Source organism: Aphelocoma coerulescens, chromosome 1A, assembly GCF_041296385.1.
Source record: "Aphelocoma coerulescens isolate FSJ_1873_10779 chromosome 1A, UR_Acoe_1.0, whole genome shotgun sequence".
Lineage (NCBI taxonomy): Eukaryota > Metazoa > Chordata > Aves > Passeriformes > Corvidae > Aphelocoma > Aphelocoma coerulescens.
The window spans coordinates 73838802-73859718 of NC_091014.1; the positions used below are offsets into that span (position 1 = coordinate 73838802).

The 20917-nt window shown below is 40.4% G+C and overlaps 1 protein-coding gene across 4 annotated transcripts in view; it reads right to left on the reverse strand.

Moving 5' to 3' along the window:
- Positions 1-20917, reverse strand: part of SOX5 (SRY-box transcription factor 5) — a 288474-nt gene that overhangs the window by 20017 nt on the left and 247540 nt on the right. For all 4 annotated transcript variants that reach the window (XM_069003507.1, XM_069003506.1, XM_069003505.1 and 1 more), the window contains 2 exons: positions 16941-17118; positions 11520-11665 (listed from right to left, as the gene is read on the reverse strand). In XM_069003507.1, coding sequence (XP_068859608.1) covers positions 11520-11665; positions 16941-17118 — 324 coding nt within the window. The remainder of the gene's footprint in view (positions 1-11519; positions 11666-16940; positions 17119-20917) is intronic.

Sequence of the window (20917 nt, forward strand, 5' to 3'; positions counted from 1 at the left end):
CCCACCCAGTGATAACAGGTGGGTTATAAGTATGTTGGGTCCAGGAGAACATACCTTTGTATCAGGTTTGAAATGCTATTCATCCTATGAAAAATGCCAGGTGGCATCTACTGCAGCCTAGAACTACTATTGCTGGCAACGACAGGCAAGGTTTGTCCAAACCAAGGAAAGAGGTGTAAAGAATTGCCTGTGAGACCTGCTAAAAATCAGACAGCACAAAGCAGCAAAAATAAAACAGCAAGGAGCACTTCTGCCCTTCCAGGAGAAGAAACACAGCCATCTCTTACTAAACATGAAGTGATTCCAAATCTCTGAATTTTATATCAGACCTCAGAAGGCTGACAGACATTTTATAAATATCTTATTTCTTTATGAAAGGCTTCCTAATCATCATTCTATTGGATTGTAGGAGAGACTCTCCACAGGGGCAGTAAGAGCTCTGTTGACTGGATCATTTAAAATTCCAATGAACAGACCAGAGGAGATAATACTGTAGAGAGCATTCAATCCCACAATAGCCCAATTGTTCAAAGTATAACCAGAGAGGTTTCATCAATAGCCACAATGTGATGAAAGTTTCTAAAACTTTATTAATCAAAGAAATTAACCTGCCAAAGAAGACTGATTTGGACCACAACTCCTAGAAATGCTCTAATTATATTTAAAAGAACAAAAACACATACACACATGGAATGTGTCATGTAAAAAAAAATATAAAAAATGACTAAGCACCACAAGTCAGACTCAGTTTTGTGGTCAGCTGCAAAAGTTAGTTGGCTCTCTGTCATGGATAGCTGTCATAGTTTAACAAAACATTGATCTAAAAATGACAAGAACTTGGTTGCAGTCTCTTTCATAGAAGAAACATAAAACAAGAAGAGTCAAAACATATGTAGAACAGCCTGATCCTGTTTGCCAGAACTCCTCCCACTACTACATAAAAGTGAAGCAAAACCTTGGAAGGTTTGAGAAATAAAAACATCCTGATAGATTTGCCTACTGCCCTCCGCCCTCACTGCTCCCATTTTGTACTGGTTCATAGTACCCGCGTTCAGGGTGAACCTGAGACCATTTACACACATCCATTCCTGAAGGACTCTGCAGTCCTTCCAGTATACCGTGAATACTGGGCATATGGCAGTGGATCCCTCCTCCCCCTCATTGAGACATCCTTTTGGCTGGGGTATTTGGCAAACTCTGTCGGCACTCTGAACTCCGTTAGAGTCGCATTTTGGCAACAGCTGTTTTTCCGATTGCATAATTCAAGGTTAAGCACTTGTACTGAAGCAGTCCACTCTCCACTTTGCTGCTCCCCTCACCCTACCCCCATTTTTCCTGACAGGAATATTTCTCCTCTCAGGCTCAGAAACAGCCAGTGTAGGATTCCAGAGAAGTGTTCAGGAACATCACTTCACATTTCTGCTTTTCATATCCCAAGGGAACTGGGATATGAACAAGCAAAAAAAAGCTGGAGAGAGACGAACACAGTTACCTATGGACTACAAGGAGGAACTTGCTGATCATTTCTTGCACCTAAGAATTCCATACACACCGAATGACACAGCCTGCTACCTTTGCTCAGTGTCAAAACATTAAAAAGAAACAGACGGTTGCCTGCTATTGTCCTTTTGTGTGTCTCATTTCTTCCCTTCCCCTCCAACTACAGTTTGTCCAGCTATTTCCCATATCTAAATGCTAAGGGTAGTATTTTCAAATAGATTTGAGTTTTGAGGAGGTAGTTTTTATCTTAGATTGCTGAGCAGGACCAGTGACAGCATCTGATGTGGTTTGTGGTGCTGAGGCACATCTCCTTCCTCAGCAAGGGCCTGTAAATATCAGCCCTTTCAATGCATACCTTGGTTGACATACACCAAATCTTAACGTTTTGGGCAGATTAGTTGCTATGATCACACAAAATATAAGTTCAGTTTATGACAGAAAAACATATTTGATTATCAGACATGCTGGTGGCACCAGGTGCTATCCATTCAACCCTGTGGTATTTTCCTTAGCTCTCCAAGAAGGTCTTACGCTCCATCTAAACAAGTGAAGACTTTGTAAAAGTAATCTTTCTGTGCAATCCCTCTGCCTCTTGTAAAAATAAACATCAGAATAGCCCGAGTTCTAAAACCCTCATCCACAGTCTTACCAAGTGTGGAAAAAATGAGGTAGGCAGGCATTATGGATGACAGAGAGCTGGAAGAACTTAGGGGAACAACTGGCAATAGTGAGAGCTGTGCCCAGAGGTTTGCACATGATGAATTATTTGCATTCCAGACTCTACTCCTGCATATTAATGCCATGGTACTTCAAAACAGCTACTGTGCATGCTGTCTATGCTCCAGTCCAAATCTTGTTACGGCCCAGATCTTGTTACACCTCTAACTGCTGTAAGAGAACTTCCAGCTGTTTTCAGAGGGATCTTTGATTTAGATTTGGGTTTTTCTGTGTCACATTGCCCAAGTGTTCTTCACTCATCAGTGAATTACCCACAACATTTCACAAAGAAAGGCAGAATTATTAACTCTGTTTACCAGAAGGGAAACTGAGTCACACATTATGGGACTTGCCAAAGGTTCCTAAGAAAGACTGCTAAACATTTTAGTAACTAAAACTAGCACCCCCGGATCTTACCAAAAAATTACCATCTCAAGCTTGTAATTTCTTGGTGAGTGTGGAATTGTGACTCTTGCTGATGGCACATGGTACCAAGGAAAGCAAAATAAAAATAAAGCAGTTATAGATCCACCATTGCAATGGACCTTGCTTAAGTAATGCTTGCAGGGCTGTAAAACTCGTAAAAAGCACATGCATAAATGATAAAATAGAGCGAGACTTTCAAATGTTGACTCGGTAATTGTTAAACCCCTTCTGGCTGCACAATTTTATAGTCTTCTACTGTACTAATGAAAAGGCAAGAAACAACAAAGAAGGGGTTTAGCCTTCCAATTATATAAACTCTGTGGACCACCAAAGAAGATGAAAGATTATTTATAATGTCACAGCAAGTTATCATTTGGGAGACTTTTTGTTGTTGTTGCATCAAAGTTGAGTATGAAGAAACAATGTATTTACCACCCCCTCAGCTCTTTCAATCTTGCTTATCCGAGATCTCTATTTTTCATGGAATAATCCACCCACAGAATCTAAAAGCAGCATTAGAAGCAAGAAAATAAAAGAACATTCTTTATTTGTGGCTCTTCCTGATTTTATGGTACTTTTTTCAAAATTATGACATGAAGTCTTAAGTTGGGGCTACATCACTTGGTAGAGAAACCATATCTTTTGGTTTACAATACATATTAAAATCCATATTGCTTTAATACTGCCTAGAAATCATTGCATCTGATTCGTAATCTGCATGAAGTGTTATACAGACTCAGTAGAGAGGTTCCTTATGAGGTGTTATAGGGAAAAGATCAGAATGACAAAGAAGACCTAGACATTTAATTACTCTTCTCTCAGGAACAGACACCAATTCACAGAAAGAATTTACTGAAACTTATACAGTAATTTTCTTTGTTGTGCATTGTAGACACAGGGCTTTGGTTTCTAAGGGTTCTCAAGTCAGTACCTTTAAAAGCACTGAAGGCATGACAGAGTCCACTGAAATTAAAAGAGGAAAATCCTCAATAACTTGGCAAGGGTCAGGCCCCTAAGGTTTGGGTTTTTTTTTTTTAAATTCTGTATTTGAGAAAGAATTACTTCCTTCATAAAATGTATTATTTGGCTTGGAAGCAAACTGATGGGAAGTAGCAATTCTAGAGGACACTGAGGTCCTGCTTTTCTTTGGTTATGATCTCTGAAAGATAGTGCTGGTCAGGGCTTTTACTTGAAAATGCATATAGGACTGGCCCAGCCCATTATTTTGAAGAAGGAATAAAAAGGAAAAGGAAATCAAAGCAGAATGATGAGATGCTGTTTCCTTCTTAGGAAAATTGTTACAGCATGGGCACAGTTGACCTCAACCAGATCCAGCTGTAATCTGCTGACTGCAAATAGGTTAAGAGTTCCATGACCCAGTTTCTCATCCAGACTGCTTCCTGGGCTGACATGGCCTGTAACTCTCTGTGAATTGTTCAGTTGCTGCACCTTAATTTCCTGAACTCCACAGGATGGAGATAGTGATGCTTTCCCACCATTGTGAGGAGTTTTAAGGTCCCTGGATGAAATGTGCCATGTAAATTTTAATCAGGGACTTCACAGCGAGTCAGAAAGCTGGTACAGCTGAACAGTGTGGAAAGAAAATGTTAACTGGGGGAGAGGGGTGGCACACCAAAAATGAACGAGAGGAAAATCACAACCCACGCAGGATTTCCTGGGAAGGAGGGTCTGCATGCATGCAAACAGAAAGCAAGAACACAGTCTCTGCTTTCCTGGCAATTGTTTAACAAACAATGGGTGACTCAGCTGCATAGCAGCAATACAGCCATTACAGACTATTTTTTTTTTCCATTTTTCCCTAGAAGGTATTCAAATTATGAAGGGTGATGTACCTTTGCTTACACCTCTTCCAGCCCTGCAGAACAGGTCAGGCTGATCTCTCAGGAGCTCAAATGGACACAGTTCACAGAAGAATCAGGCCCAGCCTCTACTACATTGAAGAGAGGTACTGCACTGATGCTGGAGCCCATGAATGTGCTGAAAGCCCCAGTGATTTGAGACATGTGATTATGTAAAAATAATAAAAAAATCTCAGGAAGTAATAAGCTCTCATGGCTGTGGGGCACAGGTTAGAACTTAAACCCAAGGACTCAAAAAGCTCAAAAGTCATAACAAGAACTCCCCATCACTTGTATGTTACTTTTTAAGGAGGAAGTTGATCCATCTTTAGTGGTTTTCATAAAACTTCCACTACAGTATAAACAGCTGCAGTCCTCCCTGGTCCATACTAGGTTGTGAATGTTTCCAATCTCCGCCCTTTGGAATGAACCAAGTCTTAATTTCCATTTGGACTTCAGCAGCTACAAGGGTCTAGGGTTCTTCCCTTGCCTCTCTGCCTGCTGTTCTCCTTAACTTCAACTGGAGTTTCACACACACACACACACATCTGTGGGCAGAATCTGTCCCTCCCTCCACAGGCTTCATTTTTTATTAGCTAACCCTGCCCATGCAGCCCTGCCATCACAAGGCACTAAAGACACACATAAATATCCATACTTAATCTTGTCTTTGAAAAATGGATCTGGGCATTTAATAAATGATGGTCAACCAGGAGGAGGAAAAAAAAATAGTGGTGTTTTAAAATAAAGAGCTAAAATCCTTGGAGGAATAAAAAAAGTCCTCACTGCAGAATCTCTCCCTCTCGTGCGTAGGCACTTGCTAACTGGGAGTAGTGGCACTGTGACAAAAGCAGCAAAACCAAAGGCAGGCTTTACTAAAGGAAAAGGGGGGAGGGGAATTCTTCCACTGGCCATCTGTGAAAACAAGGCATGTGGCCATTAAATGCAGAGGCTGTAAATATAAATATACACAAGCTCCACAAAGCAAATGGCAAAAAAAATGAAAGGGGGGAGGGGAGGGGAGGAACAGATAATAAATGGATAAACTTTCAGCTGAAGTAAATCAAAATGTTTATTGCTTAGTGCTGGGAAAAACCAATTTTGATCTTTGCAGTGTGCAAGCCTGACCTGTGTTTTTTTAAATTAAATTTGTGTAAAGTTTCAGGAGAAATTGCAGTGGGTACAGCGGCCCTGTTGAACAGGACTTCTTGACCACGAATGATCCCATTGAGGCTGCTGACTGGGCTTACTGGAAGTCTGACATCTGGGTGATGGATGGGTGATGACATAATACCTGCTTCACCTGTCACACATTTTGAAAACTTTGTGCTCTGTGCTGATAGCATGGACAAAGAGGACCGCAGCCCCCATACAAGAATTTCTGCTGGCAAAGAACCTCAGTGAAACAAACTTGGAAAGACAGTAGGGAGAGGCGTAATAAGAGGGGGATATACAGTTTTTAGGGTAACACATTAACTCTTGTGCTGTGGGACTCTTAAGAGTTCATTGTCTGCAAGACACAACCCGGTCCCCACATTGCACAACCATTAGTCCAAACGGATCTCTGCTCACACTGCAAGAAGAGAACAAAAACATTACACTGATCAGCTTTTCTAAGGTTTTACAGGCCAGTGAGGAATAGAGTGGGATACAGGACATATCTATTAGGTCTGCTGAACTTGCAGGGAGAAGTGTGAACGTGTGCAGTATCTATGGCTGACACAGCCTCTGCTAGTCCTTGAGAATGCTGAAGTGTTTTTCCAGTAAAATACTACAGAGATTATGAAAATGGGCAGGTTTCAACTCTTGCAGAGTGATTTGGTTTATGATGTTAGTACTGTGCCTCTTGACTAATTGTCAGTGGGTTTCTCCTGTTTGGGAAGCCTGGCTTGCACCAGGTGCCAGTTTCAATCACTACAACTTACTCAGTCTAGTCTGAGTCAGTCTTTCAGTGTCTGCAGCAAGCACAGCATTAGTCTGTTTTACCAACCCTTCTCTTTTCTTCTCCTGCCTGCCCTTCTGTCCTGCAATTTTTTCTTGACTTTCTGGTTCAAATCTAACCATTAGGAGAAGGAAAAAAAAGCTATTGAAGCAAAAATCTCTACTACAAGAAAAATTTAAATGCTATGTGTTAAACCAACTACTCCTTATGTGTTTAGTAAACTGAGTTCCAGTGTTTTATTTCACAAAGGCAGCAGGATCTGCAGGTTTGAGATTCTTAATATTTCCCTCCTTCCCAAAGGGAGAGCAGGGACAAAATTCATTTCAGCTCAGTGGATCATCGTGGTTTCTAAAGAGTTAACTTTGCTATCCTCATCCATCAGGCAGCTATCGAGGCATCAGGAAGGAATGATAGATGTAAAATTATTACAGGGCTGCCACCCGACATACTTTCTGCCATTTGTAACTAACGCTGGAACTGACACACTTTTTTCATTATTAAACATCCACATTAAGTCAACATTGGTCATTGTCATTTCATGTTTGGCACTTTCCTAAGGGGAAGAGGGAGAGGTGGGGGTGGGAGTGCAGAGGACGGTGGGAGGAGGGGTGAGTGGGAATGGGAGGAAAGACATCCTGAACCCAGTGTTCCATAAGCATGAGTAATAGGCTCCTGCTTACAATGCTGGAATAAATATTGTTACAAATAGCTCTTTAGTCACAGCCCAGTAGACAAGTACATGTCAGAGCCTTTTAAAAGGAAACACTCCAAGCAATAACAGGGAGAACTTGTACCACAGGTTAAGACATACCCCCAGCACAGGGGGTGTATTTGAATGTACTCAGCTTGGAGTGCGACTCCATCCCTACACATCAGAAAGGCGCCGGTGGCTGTGTGTCCTTACACAGCTGTCCAGCCCCTGCCAGCATTCAGAAACCAATTTCAGTGCACACTGACACGTTCAAACTGAAGGCTTGCATGCCCTCTTCCTCCTTTGTCACAGAGTACATCCCTGAGAGTCTGGCTGCAGTCGGGGAATTACTGGCTAGTGTTGTGCATGTTTGTGCTGTGTATCCCTGAAGGAGTGCACTGTAGGCTGGGATGCGTGCACACACATGCTGGCTCTTTGTATTTGTGTACATCTCCCTTGCAGTTTTGGGGCTGGACAGAGAGGCCAGAGTTCCCTGGCTGATGCTGTCTGTTGTGATGCTTACCCCAGCTGACAACCTGAGCTCTGAGCTATGTGTATAACAGGTAAGATTGTTTATGTATAGTATGTATCAAGCTATAATTAACTGTAGATGACAATTACAAATAAAACTATGCTCTTGGGTTTCCAAGAAACCAGAAAAACATATACACACTCTTGTCATTTATACAGGGAAATGTTTCCAAGAAAAGTAATGTAAAAATATGTTTTACTGCATTTGCAATTAAAATAGATTTTAGTAAAATCCATGTTCATCGTGATGCTCATAGTTTTTACAGTAATCCTCTGAAAATCAAATCTGTCAAGATGGTCCAAGTTGGATGCCCAAAAAGTGACTCACCCAAATAATCTTAGCCATTTAAAAAAATCTTTTCTTATGTATGACTCCTTTTATACAATTTCACTCTAATTCCACAAAGTTCCTGTCTAACTACTGCCTTAGCTGGCATGTCTGGCTGTCCACAGGGATCAACACATCTGAGAACATGAGCAAGATAACAGGACATATATGAAGAGCCCGAAGAGCTTTAACAGAGACTCCCAAAGATGGTTTCCAGCCCCAAGGCTGCCCAGCTACCCCTGGCAGATGAACCCCCACCAGGAGTCTCACATATATATATTGGGCATGGCACAGAGTCCACCTCCACTGAAAGGCTGCAAAAGCAATTCATGCAGCAAAAAGCTCAACAGGTCTCAGAGAATCACAGGTCTCCAAAAGTACACTACCCACTGCAGCAAAGAAGGGAGAAAAATTTGGGACAGCCCCAAACAGATGTTTGTTACCTATAAATGAGGTTACTCTACAGGAAGGAGAGTCTTTCCTCTGTACATCAGCACAGACATAATGTGCATTTCTAAGTACTAATATGCCCAGGGACACATAGATAAATATTAGGATAACCCTCTCTTAATTCCACCTCCCATCTCCAATTCTCTGGCCAAGAAGCAAAAGTCACAGACATGATGTCTCGAAAGTTTAGGGCTGCCACTAAGTCCCATGGTGGGACCTTGAGCTTCTGAAAGGGAAACTCTGTAATAAAACTGTAGCACTATTTCTTGCTATCCACTCTTCCAACTATCTAATTCTCTGCCTTTGAAAACAGAGAAAACCAGAATAAAGTTTAATTAAAAATGGCAATACTTGCTTTCCTCTCAAATCTTGCTGTTAGGGAGAAAACTTTAAAGTCCTAGACCAAAAAGACACTTTAGAGAAGTTGGATTGTTTGTCTGGATGTGAACTTCACATACTAAAATAAATCAGAGAATCACAGAATCAATTAGGTTGGAAAACACTTCTGAGATCATTGAGTCCAAATCAGTGAGCCCCAATAAAATTTTGGCATTAATTGTATCAAAACTCCCAAAGCCTACAGTTGCTTTAGAAAAATTTTCAATTGAGCAAACCATTTTTTTTTTCCTGCTACCTTGTAAAAGAACTCCTGTCTGCCCTCCACGAGCCCACCAGGAGGTACGAATTAGAGAGGAAAATAAACTTCAGCTGAGGTTGAGTGTGCGAAGTGAAAACAGAAGGAATAAGGAGAATCCCAAGAATAGGAAAGTAACAGAATAAAGTGAATGCAGATGGTTCCACTCCTGTTACTTAATCAAAAGGCTGTGCAGAGTCACTAGAGCCAGCATAAAGTCATGTGTTAGAACAACAGCTGATCTGTATTAAAGAAGATTAACTCGCAATGCCATGGTGGAGGGCCTGGGATTATTTTATGTGCTTCCATTGCCGAACAAGCCGTCAGCACAATTACTGCCCTCCGATGTGAATGACTGATCTGTAACCACAGCTAAACAGCATGCTGCTTAGGGGCCTGGGTGCTTCATGAAGATGAATTTCCATACCATCAAAGTGCTTTTAATGGGCTTCCTGATCCAACCACAAGGCCTGCTTTGCAAGTATATAGAACTCAGGATGAAGGCTTCCTGTCCAAAAGGATTTGGTCGGTTGTCACTTGACAATTCCCAGCCAGCACAAGGGAGGAGAGGGGGGAGATAGGTAGAGTTCTCTCTGCTTTGGAGGATTAAAAAAAAAAAAAAAAGAAAAAGGAAAAAGGAAAAAAAAAGGGTACAGATGCTTTCTGAATGCAACCAACTGCTGTATCCACAGCTGAATTCAATGCGCTTAACAAATAACGGCAATTTAGCTATGCTTGCGAGGAATAGCTTGAGTCACTTTGCATTAGCATCTGGCTGAGTGTTAAAGTCATTTCTACATGGGGAGCAGAGAAAAGGAATTTCTGCTCCGAGCATCCTTTCAAGAATGCTTAAATATTTGAATATAAATTCCTTTGTGCTTGTGATCACTTCTTCTTATATCTGACACTCTGCTTTTCCCTTTTCCCTTCTGGTGCTCTTCTCTGTGAAATGCCATAAACATGCTCTATCCCTCTCTTTCTTTCTCTCTCCCCATAGCAGCACCTCTTTCTTCTGAGACAGAGTGTATGTACTGCCAGATACCTATTACACTGACCTCTTTTTTCCTTCCCCTTCCTCTCCAGAAAGTGCATGAAATTGGAGTAATTTCTACACCACTGACACCCAGGATAGGCTGATGAAAAAAGTACAGCGGTGAGAGACTCACGTGTACATTTAACATTCATTACGCAGGCTGCTGGCTTCTCACAGCTTATTGATCAAACTCCATCTAAAACCAGGGAAAATGGAAAGCTATCCAAATTAGCAATCTGCTCATTCTGGACAATACTGTTTGACTCACAAGCTTCTTAGGATGACTGAATTTCAAGTTTCTGCTAAACAGCTGATCATTTTTATTCAATCTATTTACCTGCCTGTCTCAGTGAATTGCACAAGACCTTACGGTGGAAGTGGTTTCAATAAAATGCAGTTGACACCAAATGTGACAACGGGGATCCTTGTACTGCACAATGATGGCTGTATCACCTCAGAAAATATTGCAGGGAAGGAGAGGAACAGAGGAGAAAGTCCTGCTAAGCACACGATGCTGAGACGCACGCTAGAGTTGGGATGCGTATCTTAGGTGGCAGCATTATAAGAACAACTCACTATAAATGTGACAGCAAGCACTGGCAGGTCTATTTATCCTCCATAAGCCAGGGTAGCACACAGAAGGACATCGGGCACTTACAGGGAAAAGCAGCAAATCACAACCTCACTGACACACATGACACTTAGAGCACATACAAATTTTACTAGAGAATATCCACTTTGTTGGTATTTTGTTATAGCACAGCTTTACAGGCCAGTACAAAAGCAGAAGGTGGTAAGGCCCATACATTCTGCTGCCTCTAAGTTTAACTGCAAATATTTGGTACAGTTTGTGTTGTCAATTCTCTGCTTTTTCAATTTTGTTAAGTCATGTAACATGACATGACAGTGCTACATTGCAATGGTCACAAAATATCACATATGACAACCTCACAAGGCTAAATACCCAGAAGCTGAGCCTGAGTATCAGCAAAGCTTATGTTCCTAAAGAAGCTTGAGTATTTTCAAATCCAGCTCATCTCACAAACACATGTAAGCATTTCCATAAAGCAAGATTTCCACTTAGAGATTTCCAAGATCACCTTCTCTTAATACATGTTGACAGGCTGGAACAGAGAATTAGTGGCCTCCAAAATTCTTGTGAGGGCTTTAACTATCTCTACCTCCTCTCCACTCTTGCCCAGGGGTTTCCAGGCCTCTCTTTCATGTCACCTTTTGGTTGTGATTTTCATTTTGCTTTTCACTTTTTTTGAACTATTCTGTTTCAAAAATAGGGAAGGAAAAATAGAGTGAGAAAAAGGAGGAAGAGAAGGGAGGAAGAACCTGGGTATCTGTGGGGAGAGGCAAATTCCTACTCTGACCCTTTGCAGAAGGAGTCTGGGAAACTCACCTTTTCTGTCCTGCAGTTATTGAGACCCAGGCTGTTCACCACGGCCACTTTCCCATCCAGCACCTGCTGCTCCCTCCGAAGTTGCTCCTTCATCTGTCGGGCCTCCTGGATTGCCTTGGTAACAGCATCGTGGTCATTTAAATAACCTGATGACGTGATAGAAGAAAGGATGTCTTAAAAAAAGAAAGTTACAAGAAAACACTTTAGCTTTCATCAATGGAACGCAGTTTATCATTATTAATGAGAAAGAGTTAAAAGGCAATGCCCACAAACCTGTCAGTGCTCAGTAATTCTGTTGTTGTTATGATAGAGCCACCTGGACATAAAGCATGAGAAACCTCGGTGCCAAAATACTCGTTCTTGCTATTTGATCCTATTAGTTTCAATATTTCCCTGACACTGCAGAGGTTAGCCCTGTGGTTTGTATGCAGCAGGATGTAACCGGATAAGAGTTAGGGGAAGCTTTGATCATGCCAGCAATCCCAAACTCTTAAAAATAGACCGTTTCATTCTTCCCCTTCTTAAAACTTGTGAATACATTAAAATAAACCACAGGTGGCGGTGGTTTGCTATACATATGAAATGCATAATGGCTGGGAAGAGAAACCTCATCCACTGAATGCTCCCCGCCACCACCTGTCATTCACAAATGTACAAGAAACCACAGCTACACGGACCTACATTCCCACTTCTATTCATGCTGCTAATAGTAGGTCAAATGTCCACTGTTTTGCCACAAATTTACAGCCTAGGGCTTAGCCTTGGTAGTCACTGCATTATTTCCTTTTAAAATGTTACAAGCATCACTAGCACAGTTAATACTATTTAATTTTAAATGTGACACTTTGTCATTTTTTTCCTTTAATGTACTGTAGACTATACTTATTATGATCTGCATGTGATTTGTAGGATAGAATACTGATGGGAGACTCCAAGCCCTAGTCTATTTTTCAAATATTAGAAGAGAGGCTAATATCTATCGATCTCCCTCTCCCCCCTCCACATCCCCACACGTGTGCGCGCACACACACACACACACACACACACACACACACACACACACACTTCTTTCTGTCTTTTAACTAGGGCATAAAAATGGCATAAAATGAATCTGTAATATGAAATTGCCCAGAAAAGGGACTTCTGTTTGTGACATGAGGCTAAATCTATCCAGATCCATTGGTGAATTGTGACAGATGGAGGGACTGTGAGACAGAAGGCAGGCACTAATCACACACAAAATGACCGGCTTGCCTCAACATGTTCCATGGATTCCAGCAAACTTTACACCCTAATCCATTTTTAGAACAAAAAACATCTGGGCCATAAATCCTCTAATCTGCCAAAACACGCTATTAAATCCCATGATTTGTTGAAAAACACTAAGATTAAAGAAAGGAAATATAAAATGGCTAACTGCCGTGTTAGGAAAGTGTTATTAATACTCTTTCTTTGTCTCAATTATGAATGTTCTGTTCCTAAAGAGCCTTGTCTAATCATGTCAGATTACACATCCTTGTTGTATTGCTAGACTCTTCTATCTGATCCACTGATTGCCAAAAAACGTAGGACATTGTCTTCCTGCTTAAAACATTTCAGGGGAAGAAGCTGATGTCAGATTAGTTCAGTGCTGTGCTGCTGTCAGGATTTTAGTTTGGTTTGGGCTTTTATTGTTTGTTTTTTTTTTTTTTTTTGGACTGCATAAAGAGCGGGACTGGTACTCCCGTATTCCTTGGAGAGCAAAAGCTAGAAAGAAAAGTTTCTGTGTGGTTTGACTATTGTTAATTGTACTGACAGCTAGCTTTTGGCTAAAACCCCAGGAACCCTGAGAGTTTTATAGGAAATAACTCGATCCACATTGCTTTTATTAAATGACCCAGTTCAGTAATTCCCAGCCAATGGAATTCAAGTAATTCCAGTTTTCCCAGCATAAGGAAGAATATAGCCTGCACCAGTACAGTGCTACCAGTCGATTTTTCTTTTTATTTTCATCTCCATTTTACCAACTTGCTTGGTTTCTTCCCCAGTTTGCATCTGCTAACCTTTGCATCTGAACAACCTTGCATATAGTCAGAATAAATTAAAAAGGAAGGAAATAAACAAACAAACAGCAGTATTAGTGCTGCTTTTGCTCTTGTCTAGGTATAATACTTTCAATCTGTAAGAGAGCCAAATTTGCCTAGGAACTGGAATTCATGCCCTTCTCCAGACTATTTGGCTTTTCCTGAATACTGCTATCTTTGAGACAGTTTGGCACATGACAGTGAATAAAAGCAAGCACTCCTTATGTTTTTCAGTAGCTGCCAAGATGCTGGTGTGCAGGGAGATGATTAATATAGAAGCGAGTTGAATGTAAATTATTGTTGTTTAGGGTAGGTGGTGAATTACTGACAGAGAGGGGAACTGCATTACATAAAATGCACTTAGTTCCAAGGATTGCCAAACTAGCACAGAGATGTTGCAGATAATGGCAAAGAGCAGAGAGAAGTTGTTTCTGTTTTTAGTACATGGACATATGCCTGGTTCCCCAAAAGAAATGCTTGGATTTAAAGTCATACATGAAGCCATGACATTTGTGACTGCTCAGTCTGCAGCACAATTTATACACTATAGGGATAGCTCTGGAAAGGGTTGTGGAGCTGTATGCCTGAGTGCAGCTATGCTGATAATCTCTGAGGCTCTGAGTTCATGTCCTCCAAAGAAAACTGAACAATACACAGGCATTTCTCCATGTCATGGGAGCCAAGGAGCCTGAAGAACTGCTTTCAGAGAATGGTTTTAATTTGAAGTTACTGGTGGTGAAAAGTGACAGCTCAGCCGCATCCCAGCAAGGTGGGCTGTGCACACTTAGGAGAGACAACTTGTGCCTTGTGCTGACACCTCCAATCATTCCAGTGGTGGAGGTAACTGACTGACAAATGACTGAGTGTTTCCCAGTGACTTTTTGTAGAGGGATTTATTGCTCAGGATTAGAAAGTGATCCAGTTTCCCTGCCATGTCAGGGACCTTTGTAGCTTTGCTAAAAACGCTATCAAAATTTTTCATGGTGTAGCTCCTGCTGGAAGGTGACTTGAAATTTCATGCTCACTTCAAGATCACCAAATAGTTTCATCATGGCAATGAGTCCTACTTGCTGTAACTTCTGTTGGATCTGACCTAGCAGTTAGCAGGAGACACTGTAGGGTGTTCAGGAGCTTTTCTTTCTTGTAGTCTTCCAGTAAAGGATAAACCTTTGCCAGAAGTACACTGTGTCCATCCTGCTCTTGCACCAGTTAAAGACAGCTTATCTTATATATACAGCATGCACAGTGATACTGCTCAGCAACCTCAAAAAGTCACTTTCTACATTTCTACATTTCTACATTGTAGCTGAGAGATATACAGCAGTGAACTCCATGTCATTAACAATAACTTAAGTATGTTATCTTTTGCTCCACAGTTTTCCATGGTTTATTAATGGTGTAACACATTAATTCTTCTTACAAGAGTGACCTTTAAAGCTCTATTCATCCTCACAGCTTTTATCCAATTACATTATCACTCATTAAAGGTACAGCATTTCAAAATCTGCACCTTGTTAAAAGAAGGAAATTGCAGGGGTCTCAAACCTATGGAAAAGATCAGGTGTGTAGGGAAAGAAGATTGAAGAGGGGAGAACAAGCAATGTCTTGCCACTGAGATGCGAGTCAGATGCTTAACTTTCTATCGAAATATGATGTTCCCTCTACTTAAGGACAAAAAACCTAATGTGAAAAAATTGAAATTCGATGCATTGTGCATGGAGAGCAGCAGGGTCAAGCAAATCAAAGATGAAATACATTATTATGTACCACAGTTAAAGAGTGTAGGGTTAATAACAATACAGACATTAACAATTAGTAATGGGATATTTAAAAAATATTTATATAATTGTAATGTGTCATACCAAATAAATTTCAGTGCATAGCACTGCTGTATCACAGACATAGCTTCTATTAGGTTTGACCTATGGCTTCTTTTGGGGTTTTTTGTGCTATCCCTGAAAGTGGCCAGGCAGGAGATGCTTTAGGAGAGGAACATGACAGACAGGAGAAAAAGTACATCTGCCTCACTTAATTCCTAAAACAGAGCTTCATTTACATAATGAAATCTTGATTCAGGTTATACTCAAACACATCATGGAGTACAACATTTCAGTTACAAGGATCAAGAACGGGGTGTGTACACATTTTCCTTATATACACAAAGAGTGGTCCCTTTAACACATCAGATTTATGAAATTACCACTAAGACTGTTATTATTTAGATGGTCTTTAGGCAAAGACAGAATTTTGGCAGGAGGAAGAATTACACTATTTTCTGGAACAATGGTAAAACCAGCCAGTCAAGACTTCTTGCAACATAAACCAACAAATTTGTTTTTTTTTTGAACGAATCTGGTGATTGCTTTGCTTATTACACCAAGGTAAAATAATATTCCATTCAGCATTTGGACAGACTAGGGACTAAACTTGTAATTTTGGAAAGATATAGACTTTTAACTTTAAGGGATATTTTTGAAGGTTTATCCATCACTTTTAGATGACTTAGTATACTATCATGGGTCTTCAATGACCACCATTAGGTCACTGTCTTTAATGTGTGCCATTAAACAAACAGCATTTATTAACTTCTATTGATAAAGCAGCATCTGAAATAACATAGGTCTTTGTTTTCTGACTCTGTAAAAGTTAAGATACCCCTCCTGAAAGGAAAAGTCTCTGCGAGTTTCTTCACTGACACCAACCAACTGGAGTATTATGGTCAAACTGTGACAGCTCCTGGCCCACTGCCTGGCAGTGAATGATAAAAACTCCCTTTCCATTAGGATCTATCCCTTGTTATGAGTGGGTGTCCTGGAGTGATGTTATGAGGCCGCTTTATCCCTTAACCGTCTGCTCAATGCCCAAGGACGCTATGCCTTTACGATGGACCCGGGGACAGGACCGGAGCCACGGACCCGAGGGGGCAGTTGAACAGCTCAACCCAATGGCTCGGGGGTTCCAGGGGCTCGGGGGGGAGTGAGCCAGGAGCACTGCGCTGCTTTTCTGGGTTTCCTTTGTGTTCCAGCTAGCTGGGAAATGGTTCTGTTGGGTTTTTTTCTTGTTATTTTTTCCGCTTTCCTTCCCCTTGCCTCACTGCCTCCCTTCCCTCCTCGCCGGTCCAGAGAGCCCGTGGGGGTGGCCCCGGCTGGTCTGAGCCTGGGTGTCTGTTTCCTCTCTGGGAATTTGTTGTATTTTGCGGTTTTTTTTCATCCTGTTCTACCCTGTTTTGTTTGTGTGTTAATAAACAGTTTGGTTTCCCACTTTCACTTCTTGTGACCCATTTGTCTCATTGACGGAAGAAAAGGGGAGGCCCTTTTCCCTTCAGAGGAGACACTTATTCCAGAGTGACTGAGCTCACCTATTGTGTTGGCTCTGGCCGAAGGACTTGCTAATGTTGCTGGCACGGAGGACTTTAGTGAACTGGCCCCACTGTTTATTCTCAGAGCTGGCATGTGAGGAGAGGTGGGTGATGTGGGAGATTTGCCATCAGACGTCTTGGGTTTGGCTGAAAGGTTCAGAGGCTGGGCCACTTCATCCTGTGACAAGCAGAGGAGAAAAGAATGTTATCACCAAACTGCTGTTGGCACAACACCACCCAAGTGAAGACAGTGGTTTCAGCTCATATGAACTTCTAAACCTGAGAAGTTGTATCATATATATGAAGATCAAATGTGATACCATCTTGTCACTCTAGTTTGGAACTGAAATGACTGATAAACTGGAAAATTAGTGTGACATGATCAGAGAACATCATCCATTTGCACTTTGCGTGAGAGCTGTCTCTGAAGAAATTATTCCCATCAACAAGACATTTGCTTCTATAATGAAAATAAAGAGGAATTTTACAGTTATATTTTATTTTGAATCTTATATTCATTAATGAAGTAAAAACTGAAGAGTATGTTCACTTAAAACTCAACCACCACTAGCCAAACTGGGCAAACAAGTGAATGGGGGTTCAGTTGGTTTTTTTTATGGTCTTTTTTTTTTTGCACCCTTTTTCTTGAGGTTTTGTTTTGTTTTAACCTGTACTTTCCCTTGAACTTCCCAGACTTAGAATTCCAAGCACAAAAATACCATAGGAAATAAATACTTCTTTTCTACCTTAACAAAACCTGAGACAATAACCTGGATAATTCTGCACATAGCCCTAGAATTTTTATCTTTTGCAAAGTTGAATTTCTAGATTTCAGCAATTATTATTATTATTATGTGAAAATAGAAAAATTGGGTGACATTTTTTGAAGGGTAACTGGAATTATTCCTAAACCTGGCTTGATTACACAGAGTGACAGACAGTGCTATAAAAAACATTAAAATGCCAAGTAATGTATTTTTGTTTGACCAAAGTAAAATACAGTAAGGAAAAAAAACAAAAAAACAACAGAGAAGGAAGAAAAGGATTTTCAACAAGGGGAGCATTTTAGAGGTGTTTTTGACTGGCTTTTAAATAAGCAGAACTAATGCATGTGATGTTAGATCAAATCATCACATAAGGGCTTAGCTCTTGTCTGACACTGTAACTTAGGAGAGTCATCCTTTAGCTACAGGAAGTGTTACATCAGACAACTGGGTTTCAGCTCTAGGCACTGAAGAAACTGATTCTGATCTCCCTAAATTTAAGTATGTTTAGTTTTATAGAATTATTCCTGACTTACAACAATGCAAAGCTGAGTGAGATTAGACTCATAATGTTTGAGTGTTTTACCACCAAAGTATCTGTAACTATCAGGTAACACTGATTCTTTTCCACACAGGGCGGTGTGCTGCAGTAAAGAAGGAATTTTATAGCTGCCTAGTGCTTGAGGAAGTATGATGTAGATGTCTCCAAACACAAGACAATTCTGCAAAGCACTGTCACGTAACTTTTCCGTTGCCTTTGAGCAAAGCACCTTTGTTAGATTTGATTATATTTCTCCATTTGGTTATATTTCTACACAGTTTTGTGATAGTCATAGCAGATAAACATTATCAGAGGCATTGTGGACAAAGCTGTCATCCTTAAAGTGATGTTGAAAGCCATCCTAGAGGCAACTTCTGCATAAAATAAATGGGAAAAAATCAATGCATAAAATTGCCTTAGGAGCCTACATACTGTACTCTCAGAAGTGTATTAGGTACCTAGATAGCAGAGTTCTGTTGATCTTCTAGGAGATTTAAGCTGCAGGGTTAAAAATGTCACAGTAAAACTAGTATTTGAGATTTTTAGAAGGGATTTGTTACTTTACAGAAATACAAATCCATTGTATTAGAATACAATAGATAAAAATAAGGATAAAATAAAATTAGAATAAAATAAAATGCTAGCCAAATGGAAGGAGATTTGCTTTGCTGCTCCCCTGATTTCAATTAAAAAATAAAGGAATCTCACAACAGTCCAACTATAATGTTGTGAAATCAGTACTGAGTTAGTTGCATAAAAGTTTTAAGTACAAATGAGCCAACAACCCAACCAAATGCAGCGACCTTGTCCCAGACAAGGATCCCTGAATAGCAAAGTCATGTATTTGGAAGACAGCATGAGAAGCAAAGCAAACCTGCTCACAGACTTTTTTCAGTTCAATCCAAGAGGGGTTGGTTTCCATGTACATTCGATTCTTGACCTCTGCTGTAAGTCTCAACAAAAGGGGCTGATTAGTGTCAGATATGGTACTAAAAGCTGCAATGTGCTCTCTGCCCAAAGGAAATCTGACTGAGAGTAGCATCAGTTCAGAAGGAGCAGCAGCTAGTCCCTGATGGGAACGGCTCTCGCACACTGCAAAGGCAGCTTGGATTCCAACCTGCATCCTTACAATGAAAGGTTTTTTCAGTCTCATCCTTTTGCCTCAGCCCCTCAGCTATCCTTTCCCCATAAAGCTTATTCCTTCCCTTGTTTTACTCCTTCTCCCTTTTCTCAGCTCTTCTCTTCCCTTTTTTTTTAAGCTGGTATGAAGGCAAGGTCATGTGCAAGTCCAACAGTGGTTCTGATCTCATTTAATGCGAGTTAGAAACACAGGAGGTGTTTTTTCCCCCATTGTAGGCATCAAGCAATGAGGCTGTCTGTGTTGTAACTATTCTTGGTAGTAAGAATGCTCTTCTTCATTCAAGTCAGCATAGCCTTCTCTGGAGCCAAGACATATAAGGCCTTGTGGAAATAATAGAAGTCGACAGTTCCAGAGCTGATAAATGTCATTCCAAAGTGCCCCTTCATTCACTTTCATTGTGTGTTCAGGCTAATGGTAAATTAATCAGAGGTCACAGAAGCTTGGTTCTCATAAATGAGGATAAGTAAAAAATTTTCAGCTATTATATGTATTTATATAATGATACTACTTCACTGTTTGGTCTTCGTAACATTTTTACTTCTGTTATTTCAAAGAGCATTCTCAAATCCTCGCTGGAAGTCAAATGCATTAAAAATTCAGTCAGACAATTTAGAAATCCTACATTGCATCACGATTTGGTAATAACTTCAGTCATTTCCTTTACAATAGTGGAACTACACTGATTTATTCCAAAGGACTCTAAAAAATATCTGGGGGACAAGTAATAACATACAATTGTGTTAAGTGTGAACATGACTGTTAGGATCTTCACTCCTATAATGTCAGTGAAACATTTTACTCTTTTCCCTTTCTGCAACCATAAATTCAAAATCCTCTGCTCTTCCAGCTTAAATCAAGAACTGTACTGTCTTCATTATTGATCTGAGCCTGTGTAACCCCAAGAAGAATTAGGTATTAGTCTACCTTTATTTTTTAAGCATAAAATCTCCCAGCTAACATTCTGCAACTTTACAGATTAGCAGAACTCTCCCAACTATGCCAGGGCTGTGTGTAAGACAGCTCGGGCAAGTAAGAGACATAAAAGGTAAAAAACAGATGTAGTATCTTCACTTCAGGTAGACGGTATCTTTCAACAGCCAGGAGATTTGATTTTATGCAGTGGATCACAGAATCTAGAATTACTCCCTGCACTCAGTTTTTATTAGAGAAAGTATTGATTGGTCCCTATCTTTTTTTGAAATGCAGCTATTCTAAGATGACATTGATAAGGTGGGTTTTTTTCCCAAGCCAATATTTTTTAAAGAGTTTAAGTCAAACATTTATTTATATATCAGCCAAAACAATTAATGCTGAGACTAGAGGACATTAAGACCCAAAAGGCTTGTAATAATACAAACACAGATGTGATGAAAGTAAAATATGATCTTGATTAAAGGTTATGAAATGGCTCTTTTAAAGTAGCACATTTGTCTTACAAAACAAAACACACACACGCACACAATAAATGTAGAGAATAATGCATAAGCAAAAACACATGAAGGAGGGCTAATAAAATGTACCCACAGAAAGC